At 47.4% G+C, this 14,298-nt stretch overlaps 1 protein-coding gene across 1 annotated transcript; it reads left to right on the forward strand.

Moving 5' to 3' along the window:
- Window positions 1–6,301: 6,301 nt before the first annotated feature.
- On the forward strand, window positions 6,302–7,229 carry LOC127298397 (uncharacterized). The gene is made up of 2 exons (XM_051328260.1): window positions 6,302–6,448; window positions 6,611–7,229. The coding sequence occupies exons 1-2, from the start codon at window positions 6,326–6,328 to the stop codon at window positions 7,124–7,126; spliced, it is 639 nt and encodes a 212-aa protein (XP_051184220.1). The 5' UTR covers window positions 6,302–6,325; the 3' UTR covers window positions 7,127–7,229.
- Window positions 7,230–14,298: the final 7,069 nt, after the last annotated feature.

Genomic DNA, 14,298 nt, shown 5'->3' on the forward strand with positions numbered 1-14,298 from the left:
GCCGTCGACCCCTGGTGGGCCCTGCCGCCACAGAGGGGGGCGGCACGCTGACGTGGAGCCTTCCTCCACCGGTAGTGGCGACAAGCTAGTCGCCTGCCTGGGGGACAAACGTAGCAGGCCTGCGCCTCGTTGTGCGTGTGATTGATTCCCACGAATTTTGCTTTGACGTGTAATGATTCCCTATGTTTTTTTGCTTTGGACCGTGAATGTAGCTGCTACTATCAGTATGGGTGTAACTCGGCTGGTTCCCAGGCATTTGGCGTGAACTGTTATCAGTATCTTGTACAGTGTGATTCTGAGACATGAAACGACGTCCGTCGCTGATACAGAAACTACATCACCGAAAGAGCTTCAGTCTGCATGCTTTAAAGCAGCAGCAACTCACTCAGCTTCTGTCTCTGCATGCTTTAAAGCAGCAGCCTCTCAGCCTCTCTTCCCAGACGAGTGTAGATACCTACATGCTTTAAACCAGCATCCTCTCTTCCCAGACGAGCAGTTGCCTTTCATGAGCTGACTAGAAGCAGAAGAGAACCAGAATTCAGTCCATGCATCGATATAGCCAATATAGCTGCATGCTGATGGTTAAGTGCATGCATGCTTTTGATTAGTACATCAAGGTGAGCTGACTCTCTCTTCTCTCGTGAGCTGCATGTATGTTGTTTTCACTTGCAAATTTCGGTGTAGTGTAGTGTATCTTACTCTGTAATTAGGCAAGTAACATTAGGTTAGCATGTAAGTAAAGTGAGATTTTTATCTGAGCAGCATGTTGTAGTGTAATGTAGTATTATTAAACTTTTAACATATGATGATATGAGCAAATGGTATAATTTGTTGAAAAAATGACTGCGTACCTTAGGTGGATTTTATTAAGTGATGACCTTGTATGTTAGATGGATTTTATTAATTATGATGACAAAATCCACATGTTATAACTAGATTTTTGAATGTATATTTTAGGTGGATTCGAGCAGACACCTGCTCTCAGAAGTGCAGCATTTATGTAGTTGCTTATTGGTATTATTACTTGGAATATTCCGGCGCGTAAATCTATCTGCAAATAGAGGTATATATATGATATCTTTTGATATGTGGTCTTATAATATTTTTGAAGTATTTGTTAAGAATTAGTGTGTTGTTTTATTGTTAAAAATAAATGAGTAATTATTTTGAAAAAGTCATAATGGCATGTTAAAATATCTGATGTAATGAAATTATTAAAACATGAATATGATTTAAGGTAGGATGTTACTAATCTTATTTTAAAAATCTGGTTGTACGGTAGGTATGATGGAAAATTTGGTAGTGTTCTATGGGCAAGTCGTACGTGATGAATTTGGTGGGGTGGATTTCTCGAACTGTGACTCGATGGAAGTTGATATGGTTAATACAACATTTGCGGATGTAAGAAAATGCATCTGAGGCCCATTTGGTCAGGGGATGTGTGGCAAGAGGATGACGGTTGAGGCTCTTATCTGCGTAGAAGGGAATGATAGGACAGGACCTTCCCGTTGGGGTTTGCGGGGGGTAAAAAATGATACAAATTGGTGTACATACATGAGGTTTGCAAGCACACCTGGTGCTGCTATGTACGGACGATCAATGGTGTATGTGAAGTTTATTTCAGCTAGTGATGATTTCGGAATCAGTAGAACCGCTGCAGAGGAGCAGCTGTCCATCACCGCAGGCCCTAGCACCGGCCCGTCGTAGCACCTTGCCATCACCGCTGCTCCTAGCATCGGCCCATCGGAGCAGATGCCTAGCCACCATAATGCTGACCCAGGATATTGGTCCGCGGTCGTCGACATCAGCGTACACGTGGAGGGATTGGCTGAGGCGTTGGATGATGACGCTCGTTCATCTTCGTCTGAATCCTCATCGGACGAAGAAGGCGCTGGTCCTTCCCAGAGGGGGGTTCCAGGTCCAATGGACCCTGACTTCTTACAGACCATAACCGTAAGCAATGAATTTCCCTCTGTTCCAGGCCTAGGAGATGACAGTCTGCTAGTTGGGCAAAGTTTCCCTGACAAGCACTACTAGGAAAAGGGCTATAGCTGCACGGAACAGTGCTGGCGCACCATCATTGACGCGCGCCGGTGGCAAAATACCGCCGGCGAGCCATGTTAGGCCGCGCCGGCGAAGAACCTATACTGCCGGCGCACAAGAAAATTTAGTGTGCCGGAGATAAAATTCGAAGAGATCTGGCCGAAAGCAAAAATTCTGGGCACCTTACCCCCGGCGCACCTATATGGTGGTGCGCTGGTGATAAGTTGCCTAGATTTTTCACTCCACCACCACCCCCCCCCCCCCGGGAATCGCCTTTTCAGTTTTCAAAAAAATAATAGAAAATGATAGAAAATTCAAAAAATAAAATCCTTTGAAATGCCCATGTAATATGTGATCTAGTTTTAGTGAAAAAATGAAAATTTGAATTTCGATGTATTATGCAAAATGGCGTCATCTTTCGGTAAAACGGGATTTCTGGTTGCATACGACCTCCGATGAAAAACTTTTTTATATCAAAATCGATCTACTTGAAATTTCCTATTCGAATTCAACGGCCTACGGCCGTTTGGAGAAAAAATGGATTCGTCAAATTCAAAACAGAAACAGGACTTTTTTCAGATTTAAGATTTGGGTGAAAAAAAGAAAAAAATTACCCCCGGCGCACCACCCTACTTGGTGCGCCGGCAGTAACCTATGGTATATATATACTCCACACCTGCTTGTGCTCCTCACTTTCACATTTTCCTGCTCTTTTCCTCCTCCTCCTCCTCATCTACTACATCGAGCTACTGCGGCGAGCTACTCCGGCGACCTTTACTGCACCGACGGCCACGATGGCCACCGACGGCCACAACGTCCTCCAGCCTCCTCCACCACCTCCGGCATCCTCCACCACCTCCGGCCACCTCCGGCCACCTCCACCACCTCCGGGCTCCTCCACCACGTCCAGCCTCCTCCACCACCTCCGGCATCCTCCACCTACTCCAGGCTCCTCCACCTCCGGCCTACTCCTCCTCCTCCTAGACCGACGCGACGACCTCGGGAGCTTCCGCCATCCTCCTGCACCTCCTGTACTTCCTACACCGGCGCAGAGACGACAACCACTGATTAGCTAGATCTAGATCTAGATTTGAATTTTTTTTGTTTTCTTGTATAACGTACCGCCGGCGAACAAGACAGGTGCGCCGGGGATAATGCGAATTACCACCGGCGCACCGCCTGGTGCGCCGGCAGTGGCCAGTTATCACCGGCCCGTTCGCACCGGCGGGCTCGTGGTGCGCCGGCAATGGGCCTTTGAGGTTCGCCGGCGGTAGGCCTTTTCCTTGTAGTGAAGGACTCCGCTGACCAGGCAATAAAGAGGTATGCATTAGGCATATCTCGGGAGCACAGAGTGAAGCAATCTCATCGAAGTCAGTTAAAAGTGTTATGTGTCAAATTGAATGAGGGGTGTAGGGGGAGAGTGATTGCTCGAAAGAGCTCTGGGGTATGTCAGCCCTGGCATATCTCAAAAATAGAACCACATAGCTGCGAGCAGGTCGGGGCTCATGGCGCAAAATTTTGGCGGGAAAAAATAAGGCGGGAACTTTAGGCGGGAAAATTTAGGCGTGAACTTTTTCCGGGAAATCAACATTTATTATTAATACATCTGACGAAATAAAGATGGAAATATAACTTAAATTAAAATACGGCTAATCACTACAACGAAATTTAAGATACAACAAGAAAGTAAAATATAAATTAACATACGTAGTTACTACAACAGATCACTCTATTTGCCCTGCGTCTAGCGTGGCAATTTTCCACTCTTGCCGCCGCGTTCTTCTGCTGCATGCGCCTTAGCAGCCATTTCTCTTAATCTTTTCCTTTCCGCTTCACGGGCCTCCCTGCGCACCTCTTCCTCCGCATACCTACGAGCAGCCTCATCATCCATCCGCTTCTGATTTATTTCACGATTTCGAGATTTCTCCGCCCTTAATTTCTGTATCTGTCTCTCTCTCACTGCTTTATCATTAGCAATATCCTTTTCCCTACACTCCTCCTCATGGAACCTTGCCCATGCACGCCGATGTTTTTCCTCCACCTCACGGCGCGCCCAATCCGGCTGCTCCTGGTCTATCCAGTGAAACCAGTTGCAAAGGGGCGGGGGAGACTGCAACAAAAATAAGACGGTTAATAAATAAAAATTAATGAAACATACCGCAGGCCTCGAGGATTTTTAATCATGCTTTTAGAACATACTGCAGGCCTCGAGGACGATGAACTTGTTCGTGCGTGTGGATCATGATCGTAATAAGCGCACATGAAATATTTCATGCCGAACTTGAGAAATCCACCACCTCCTTCACCTTCGCAAAGCGTCCGCACCAACACCTCTCTGCTCGAACCCCCGGTGGCAAGCTTGCATTCTTCCCCTTCATCAGCCTAAAATCCTGGTCCGAGCAAGACACACTCATGCTGGCTAAGGTCTAAGGACTTGTAACTTGTGTACCAAATAACATCGACGCCTGTTTTTATAGAGAACTGGACAGATCTAGCGGGAGAATTAGGCGGGAAATTACTGCAATCAGCAAAAAATGAAGCAATCATCTGAAAAGCGTGCGTATCAGTGCCAGGCTGCCGTGCTGGTCGGCCCCAGGGTGGCCTATCGCCACTGCCGGTGGAGGCAGGCTGCACGTCAGCGTGCCGCCCCCCTGTGTGGCGGCGGGGCCCACCAGAGGTCGACGGCGTTAACGGCGGGCGAACGAACGGCAGTCGCTGGCGTGAACGTGCCGCCACACGCCACGGCGGCGGGCCTTGCCGCCACAGCCGGCGGCGGCATCCTTCACGTGTCGCCTGGCTAGCGTGCCGCCACCACACTTTTGCCATTGGCACTTAGGGGTGGTCCTTTTTGCCATTTCAGTGGGGCAGGTGGTCCTTTTTGACAAAAAATCATTAAAATTGTCGTAATGCTACATCTTGGTGTTGGCAGTCAGGGAGCATACTTTGGTTGAATCTGGAAAAACAAATATTTCCTCGTTACAACAAATTGGTGTTATAACAGGGAGTTGAGAGTTTGAGACCATGAAAAATATTTTCCCTCTGATTTCATGTGGTAAATAATGTATTATCTATGAATGCTCAACATTGGAGAAGTGGCTTCTCATCTAAAAACAGCATCCCCAGATGGAAACATAAATATGTATAACCAGGGACAATAACATGATTAGCTCTTTATTTAAGTCTGTAAAATTAACCACCTATGCTTGATTCTAGGGAAAGTGTCGCACATCATGTTTTAGTTCCCAATTCATGTCAGTTTATGTTTATGTACTCTCGATTACCAAAAATCGTATATTTATCCTCTCCAGCTAATAGCTGACGTGCCTTGCATATCTCACAATCACTTTCAGAGGATCGTAACATGAACTCAAGCTTTGGTTCCGTAACAAAAAAGCTCAGTAGCACTTATGAGTTCACCCAGCATCTCAGCGTATGTATTTGACAAGTGAACAATCACATGTTCAACTTGAGGTAAGAAACAACTTGTGAAACCAGAAATAGGAAAACTGTCTTCACAAGTGGATCATGCTAACTGACTACTGTGAGTAGAGGCCATGAGCACAATTGATATTGTCATGTAAAATAACATAGTTCATATGGTTTACCGATTGTAACATGCTGGTGGTGCCCTTTCTTAGCCAGTAGTTCCCGTACCCGTAGGAGGTCTTTATTACCAGCTAGGACGGATCAGAGGCAGCAGGATTTTGGGTAGCGGGAAACTTGAACGTTCTCGACAGTTTTGGTTGGGTAAACTTTGTTTTCGAAGAGAGGATGCTCTCCTGTGGTCTGAGAACTGAATGCTTCCGAGTTTTTAGTTCCTCGAGTTGATTCGTGAGACATGGCAGCCAAGGCAGCAGCTCCTGATCATCGTCGTCGATGTGATGCCACTGACCTAACCGTACAGGTTTCGGTCAGGGGACGTTGTAGTTTGCAGTGATTTGTCCGTGTTATTGAATCAAATGCCTCAAAGTTGTATTATCCACCGTTCCAAATTCAGATGAACCTACAGTTCAGGCTTTGCAAAACGCGAGTTCAATGTGGCCATGTGGATCGTCAAGCTCTGAGGAAGAGCTTCAGTTCAGACTTCAGAGCTTCCCATCCAGCTAAGAGCGTGTAAACCATCAGGCTAACGCGCCAGGAATCCAGGATCTCTAGTCCGAGTCCGACTCCAAGGGGGTAAACCAAAAACCTGACCCACCACGCAGGCGCGCCTTACATAAGCAGCGAGCCGTCGCACGCAGAGGCAGAGGCAGAGCACGCCGCCTATCGACGGATAGCTAGCATGGCCGGCCGGCCCTTTGTTTTCGAGAAGAACTGGGCGGAGAACCCTCCACAGAGACGGCCAACCACAGATATGGAGTTCCCTCCTGGCTTGCCGCCGGCCGACGGCCACGACCCACCGCAGGTTCGCGTCTCCGATCCCTTCCCTCTCGATCTACAAGTTAGGCGACAGAACGTACTAGCGCTAATTAAACCGGGGGGGGGGGGGATTATTAATTCTGGTCTTCGATTCTCTTTCATGATTTCATGGTTCATACTGACGTAATTTTGGGTTGCTTGCGCGCAGGGCTGGACTACGGTCCGTATCGAGTGTTCACACTTCAGAAGACCAGACGGCACTCCGGAGATCCTGCTTCTCTACGGCCGGCCATCTTCTCCAGATCGTCATCAACCAGACACAAGCACCTTTCACTGGGGGCACCACCAGCAGGTTCATCGTCGTCGGTCTCCCGAGCCGCACCAAGTCGAAGGAGCAACGAGAGTGGTGCGATTTGCCAAGATGATCTCGCTGGACCTGCTCCAAGACGACGAGGTGTACCAGGAGGTGCTGGACGAGCTTACAAAAGAGGCGCGCAAGTTCGGTGACCTGGTGAAGGTCGTCGTCCCGCGGCCCGGCCATGGTGCTGCTGATCATCCGGTGGTTGCCGGAGCCGGGGAGGTGTTCCTGGAGTACGCTTGCCTCGACCACTCGATCCAGTGCAGGATCGGGTTGGATGGGGAGTGGTACGACGGGAGGAAGATTATTGCTGGATACTTTCCGGAGGACAGGTTTGCCGCTGGAGACTATGACTACGACGAATGATTATGGTTTCATTATTGTCTGGTATCGTAATTTGGAAGCACATGCAAGAATGGGTTACTTTAGCTGAGGAGCGCACCAATAAAACGTTTCAAAACTCGGCCGATTACACGATTACCTGTCCGTTTAATCGGTACTCGGACCATGACCGTGTAAAATAGGTTGAATCGCGTGGGTTACTCGTTGGGTCCATTTAATCGGTCCGATAGCGCGATTAAACGGGAATTTCCGATTAACTGCTCCAGCCAAGAGTCCAAATTTCGACCCCTGTCGTCTCCCACATTTTTTTCTCTGTCCTTGATTTAGGTTGGGCGAGCGTGTTTCACCGCCGCGAATTCAGATTGAACCCGCCGCCGCCCCGATGCTCGCCTCCGGCGCGGGGATCTAGTCCATCAAGTGCTCGCCTACCGGCCCGTGGCTTATCTCCTCGTCGCCCCAGGGGCAGGGGTCCAGGCGGCCTGAGCTTCTTGGCAGCACCACCTTGTCCGGCCGCCTGGATCTTCTCTCCGTTTCCCTTCCTTGCTCTGTTGGTCCAGCTGCTCTCAGGCACCAAGTTATTCTACCCCGCTCGGCTGCTGCAGTAATTTCTTCCACCTCCACGGTTCCAAATCTCTAGATCAATCTAGGTGTGATTTTCTCATATTCCTCTGGTCAAGTTGCTGAACTAGTAGTCTACTCTAGTATAATCAATTTGAGTCCAGTACATAACGATTGGTACAGAGCATGCTGTTCTAGTATGGTCTAGTGTAGATGGCGCATACCAATTTTATTTGTGTATCGTCTTCAGCATGGTCTTGCATGTTGAATTGCTGCCCCCTTTTTTTTTTTTTTTTTTTTTTTGAGAATTAACGGCTGCCTTTAATTAAACATCAACATCCGATGCAACAAGGTTCATTACAAATTCTGGGGGTGATCCCAACCAGACTTCATTCAAATTATTTCCGCAGCCTTCCTTTGCTAGTCTATGCGCAACTCCATTGCATGATCGTCGCGCGTGAGTGACTACAACTTCCTCAAACTCTCCCAGAAGCAGCTTGATATCTTCAACTAAAGGACCATGAGCCGATCGGTCTAGCGCTCTTGGTGATTCAGTTTTGACACAGCGCCCGCACAGTCCATCTCCAGATTTATCCTTGACACTCCCAGCTCCTTCGCTAGACGAACCCCCTTTCGGCATGCCAGTAGCTCCGCCCTCTCCGGGTCATCCACGTAGGGGAAAAAATGGCTTGCACATGCAATGTGCGCTCCATGGTGATCACGGACGATCACACCTCCACCCCCATGGTTATTTTCCTTGGAGAAAGCCCCATCTGAGTTAACCTTATGCCAGCCCGGCTGTGGAGGTCGCCAGTGCTCCTCCACCTGATTCCCCTGTACCGTAGTAATTTGCTTGAGAGCCCGCCACTCTTTCGTCAACCCTACGATACGCCGAGCGGTATTCTCCGGGTTTTCAATCATCAGTTCGTCCCTAGCCTCATTTCTTGCCAACCACATGTGATATAGCGCCATTAGATACATCGCCAGCTCCTGCTCTGCCATTTGCCCAAACCGCTGTAACATGCATCGCTGTAGTGCACGGGGTGACTGGCATTCCCTCGGCGGGGGCTGCAGCCCAAGTCCGGTGAGATCCTTAATGGTTTCCCAGACCTGTATCGAGTGTGCACACAACCAAAAGCGGTGAAAAACCGTTTCCTCCCTGTTACAGACTATACACCTGACTCCGTCCTTGATTTTGCGCCTCTTCAACTCCTCACCCACTGCCAAGGCATTCTTCGCCACTCGCCAACCATGGACTTTCACCTTGCCAGGCACATTAGCAGACCAAAGTGACAGCCAACCTTGGTGTTCTGAAACATTGCGTGAGGAACTCGCCATACCCGTAGCCGCCGCCCTGAGGTGCCTCTTCAAGTGATACGCCGATCGTACACTAAAAACACCGTTCTTGGTGTAATTCCATGCAACATAGTCTTCAGATCCAGCTCTACCCACTGGTATCTTCAGTATATCATCGACATCCGCCTGATAGAACACCTCGTTCAGCTTATCAGTATCCCATCCTCCACCACCTGGTGATAACAGCTCACTTACCTTCTCCACCTGTTGGTTTGGTTTAAAACCCATAGGCCATTGGAGGGATGATCTTGGAATCCAATTTTGATTCCGCACATCAATATCATTTCCATTGCCCACCCTCCAGATAAGCCCCTCCTTCAACAGATCCCTGCCATGCATAATGCTTCTCCACGTAAAAGATGCACGTTTTGGGCAGCCCGCTGTCAGCAACTTACCTTCCTTAAAATAACGAGCACGCAGGACCTTAGCACAAAGTGACTCCGGTGCGGCTAACAACCTCCACGCCTGTTTTGCCAAAAGAGCCTGGTTGAAGTCATAATAGTCCCTGAACCCCATGCCTCCACTGCGTTTCGAAGCACACATCTTTTCCCAACTTAGCCAATGAACTCGCCTCTTCCCTCTCAGATCTCCCCACCAAAACCCTGCTGAAATCGACTTTAAGGCATTGCATTGCCCTCTAGTTAGCTGAAAACATCCCATTGTATATGCTGGCACAGCCTGTAACACCGATTTCACCAATATTTCCCTCCCTGTCTTGGACAAACCTTGTCCCTTCAACCCAGCTACCTTGCCTCTAGACCGATCACTCTTTTTTTTTGCGACCATTCTTGGATCGGCCGACTACTGTAGGTAAACCCAAGTAACGTTCAGACAAGGCTTCACACTGAATACCCACCGTGTTCTTCAGCTGAGTCTTTACAGTGTCAGTAGTCCCTTTACCAAAGTATATTGATGATTTCTGTAAGTTGACCCGCTGACCAGAGCACGCTTCATATCTCTGAAGGATATCTTTAAGAGCCTCCACATTACCAGTGCTAGCTTCCAAGAAAACTACACTGTCATCCACAAATAGTAAGTGTGTCACTGTCGGTCCATCCCTTCCAAAGCTCACCCCCGACACCTCTCTATCCAACTGTGCCTGCCGAAGGAGAGCTGAGAACCCCTCCACACAGAACAGGAAGAGATAAGGCGAGAGTGGATCGCCTTGCCTCAGCCCTCGGGAAGGCCTGAACGAGCCAGACAAGTTCCCATTTAGTTTAACAGAGAACCTGACCGTCCGAACACACCGCATGATCATCTGAACCCACCCATGCGAAAAGCCCATCTTTAGCATCATCCTCTCCAGGAAGATCCACTCGACGCGGTCATACGCCTTCATCATATCTAGCTTCACAGCGCACAACGGCTGTTTTCTCTTCCTTGTTCTGATCGCATGGACACACTCATATGCAATGAAGACATTGTCCGTTATAAGCCTTCCAGGGACGAACGCGCTTTGTTCTTCAGATATTAAAATGGGCAGGACTCTCTTAAGCCGGTTAGCAAGCACCTTTGAAGCGATCTTGTACAATACATTACAGACACTAATTGGTCGGAACTGACTGAGAAGCTCAGGTGCATTGACCTTTGGGATGAGTACCAAAATAGTATCATTGGAATCTGCTGGGCACTCCTTCCCTGCCAAGAAATCCCTTACCGCCTGGCAGACCATGGGTTTTAAAAACGACCAGTGTCGTTGATAAAACAGTGCCGGCAGCCCGTCTGGCCCCGGTGATTTGGTCGAACCCATCTGGAATAACGCCTCAGTGATTTCCTTATCCGTAAACCCTGCCGTCAGGGAAGTGTTCATCTCGTTAGTCACAAGCCCATGAATCAACTCCAAGACCTGATCCCCCCCCGTCCGAGCCTTCCGAGGTATACAGACTATGGTAGAAAGCCCGTGCCAAACTACCCATTTCCTCATTAGTCGTGCACAACGATCCATCCTCCCTTCGAAGACCTCGGACTGTATTCTTTCGTCGCCGGTGCGAAGCTCGATTATGAAAATACTTCGTATTCTTATCCCCCGCCTTCAGCCAATCTTGTCGAGATCGTTGCCGGTACATAATTTCTTCTTTCTCATAAACCTCATGCAACTGCTTCTCTAGTTCAGTAATCTGCGGAGATGTGCCTTGTAAACGAGCAGCATCCCGGGCATACTCTAGTTGTGACCTCAATCGTTTGATCTCCGCCTTAACTGAACCAAAGGTTTCAAAACTCCATTTTTTCATATCGGCTGATACCTCTCGGAGCTGTCTCCAAAGGCCCTGGATTCCTTAATCTCCCCCGGACCGATTTTCCCATGACTCCTTGATCATGTCGTCAAAACCCTCGTGTCGCAGCCACATTTCCTCAAACATAAAGCCCCGCGATCTGGCATTATTCTGTGCAGGCGGATCCACCGCAATTTTAATCAGTAAGGCCATATGGTCAGATTCCTCTGTCGCAATGTGTTCAATTAGAGACAGAGGGTACATCTCCAGGAACGCCGCCGTCGCCGTTCCCCTATCAAGCCTCACTTGTATATTGTCGCCTTCTCCTCTCCTGTTATTCCATGTAAAATCATAGCCTTTGTATCCCATATCTACCAGGTTACACTCAGCCAGGCAGTCTTGGAATGCTTGCATATGTGCCTGATTCCGGGGGTTACCTCCTAGCTGTTCATGTTGCATCAAAATCTCATTGAAATCCCCCGCACACAGCCACGGTAGGTCATCCTGTGATTTCAAGTACCGCAGTGCCTCCCAGGTCTTGCTTCTGAGATCAGCCCGTGGCTCCCCGTATATACCAGTAAATCTCCACGTCTTGCCATCGAGACAGATCTTTGCGTCTATGTAATACTGACACCATGGTCTGACTGACACCTCCACCCCTTCTCTCCACCATAACGCTAATCCTCCACTCCTTCCCTGACAACTCACCGCCACACCATTTTTATTTTTGTAAGGTGATCATGCTACCATTTTTTTATGTTGAATTGCTGCCAATTTTTGCAACACATGATGCCTCCGTTGTCAACTTTTTTTGAAGGGTACAAACTCATTCATTACTCATCAGGTTCATACCAGCTAGATTTTCCATTTGGTGAAAAAAACATCTGATTGGCACCAACCTTTCCATTCGGTGAAGTATTTTTTTTGAACTGTTTGGTGAAGTATTAGAAGCAGTATAGATCTGCAGGTCCTTATCATAGATGAGAAGGAACGCTACTGATCTTGCAATGGTTTCTTCAACCTTGTACATGACTAGTTGTGTCTCAGTGTAAGGCAGTTTTTGAGGCACCATAAAAGAAGAAGCTGCAAGAAAAGCAAACAGAAGAAGTAGATCCAATGAAAGCTGAAAGAAAAGCAAACTGAAAGAAAGCAAGTTAAGAAGTGGCACCTTCGGGGTTTACAATCCTATTCCTATCTATTTAATTTTGCTTGTAAGAAAACAAACATTTATTTGTTGGACCAGATTACGTAATATAGATTGCCGTGATGCTCTTTTCAAAGTTTACTTGTTCAATATGTCATATTTGAGAGCTCGGACCCTGCAATTTTGAAAAAACCTCGCCGATTAATAGTCAACCGATTAAATCAGTTAATAGGCCGATTTCCGATTAATCCCTAAAATCAAGGCGACCAAGCAGTTAACGATTACCGATTTCCTGAACATTGATATGGTCAAGGATTTGAAAGTCATCTTTGGAAAGGGTCCTGGCAGACAATCAGTTCCGCAGGGAGTTGACGGGCACGCACCCATGTGGAAGAAGAAATCTATATTTTGGGGCTAGACTATTGGATAGTCCTAGATGTTTGTTCTGCAATCGACGTGATGCATGTTACGAATAATATTTGCGTGAATCTTCTAAGCTTTTTGGGCGTGTATGGGAAGACAAAAGATACAAAGGAAGCACGACAGGACCAGCAACGTTTGAAAGACCCAGAAGACCGGCATCCGGAACGATTTCAAGGTCGTGCCAGCTACGCTCTGACCAAAGAAGATAAGGTCATATTTTTTGAATGCCTGAGCAGTATGAAGGTCCCATCTGGCTTCTCGTCGAATATAAAGAGAATAATAAATATGGCAGAGAAAAAGTTTCAAAACCTGAAGTCTCACGACTTCCACGTGATTATGACGCAATTGCTTTCGATTATTTTGAGGGGGCTAGCTCCTACCGAAAAATGTTCGAGTAGCCATTGTGAAGCAATGTGCATTCCTCAATGCAATCTGTCAGAAGGTAATCAATCTAGAAGATCTACCACGGTTACAGAACAATGTGATCCAATGTCTTATCAGTTTCGAGTTGGTGTTCCCACCATCCTTCTTCAATATTATGACGCACCTCCTGGTTCACCTAGTCGAAGAGATTTCCATTCTTGGTCCTGTATTTCTACATAATATGTTCCCCTTTGAGAGGTTCATGAGAGTATTAAAAAAATATGTTCATAACCGTGCTAGGCCAGAAGGAAGCATCGCCAAGGGCTATGGAACAGAGGAGGTAATTGACTTTTGTGTTGAATATGTTCCTGACTTTAATCCGATTGCTCTTCCTCAATCGCGACACGAGGGGAGACTAAGTGGAAAAGGCACGATCGAAAGGAAATCAATGATATGTATGGACGACCATTCTATGACTGAAGCACACCACACAGTTCTACAAAATTCCAGCTTGGTGGCTCCGTACTTCGAGGAACACCAGAATATTTTACGCTCAAACAACGCGGGGAAGTCTGAATCCTGGATTACAAAGACCCACATGGAGACTTTCGGCAGTTGGTTGTGAAAACATTTAATGAGTGACAATGATGTTGAAGATCAGATGTACATGTTGGCCAAGTCACCATCTTCGACTATATCGACTTTTCAAGGGTACGAGATAAATGGGAATACATTTTACACGATCGCCCAAGATAAAAATAGCACCAACCGACAATGGGCAAAAGGTCACATACTATGGTTACATAGAGGAGATTTGGGAACTTGACTATGGACCCTCTTTTAAGGTCCCTTTGTTTCGGTGCAAATGGTTCAAGCTGACAGGAGGTGGGGTAAAGGTGGACGAGCAATACGGAATGACAATGGTGGATTTCAACAATCTTGGTTACCTTGACGAACCATTCGTCCTTACCAAAGATGTCGCTCAGGTTTTCTATGTGAAGGACATGAGTAGGAAACCGAGAAAAAGGAAAGATAAGAAAACGAGTACATCATGCGATGATCCAAAGCGCCACATAGTTCTTTTAGGGAAAAGAAACATCGTGAGAATGGAGGACAAGACAAACATGTCAGAAGATTAT

Source organism: Lolium perenne, chromosome 5, assembly GCF_019359855.2.
Source record: "Lolium perenne isolate Kyuss_39 chromosome 5, Kyuss_2.0, whole genome shotgun sequence".
NCBI lineage: Eukaryota > Viridiplantae > Streptophyta > Magnoliopsida > Poales > Poaceae > Lolium > Lolium perenne.

What these genes read in the sequence shown, in the direction of transcription:
- LOC127298397 (XM_051328260.1), top strand. Translation starts at nt 6,326, where the DNA reads ATGGCCGGCCGGCCCTTTGTTTTCGAGAAGAACTGGGCGGAGAACCCT. An exon ending in ACGGCCACGACCCACCGCAG is followed by an intron (nt 6,449 to 6,610) that starts GTTCGCGTCTCC and finishes GCTTGCGCGCAG; the next exon opens with GGCTGGACTACGGTCCGTAT.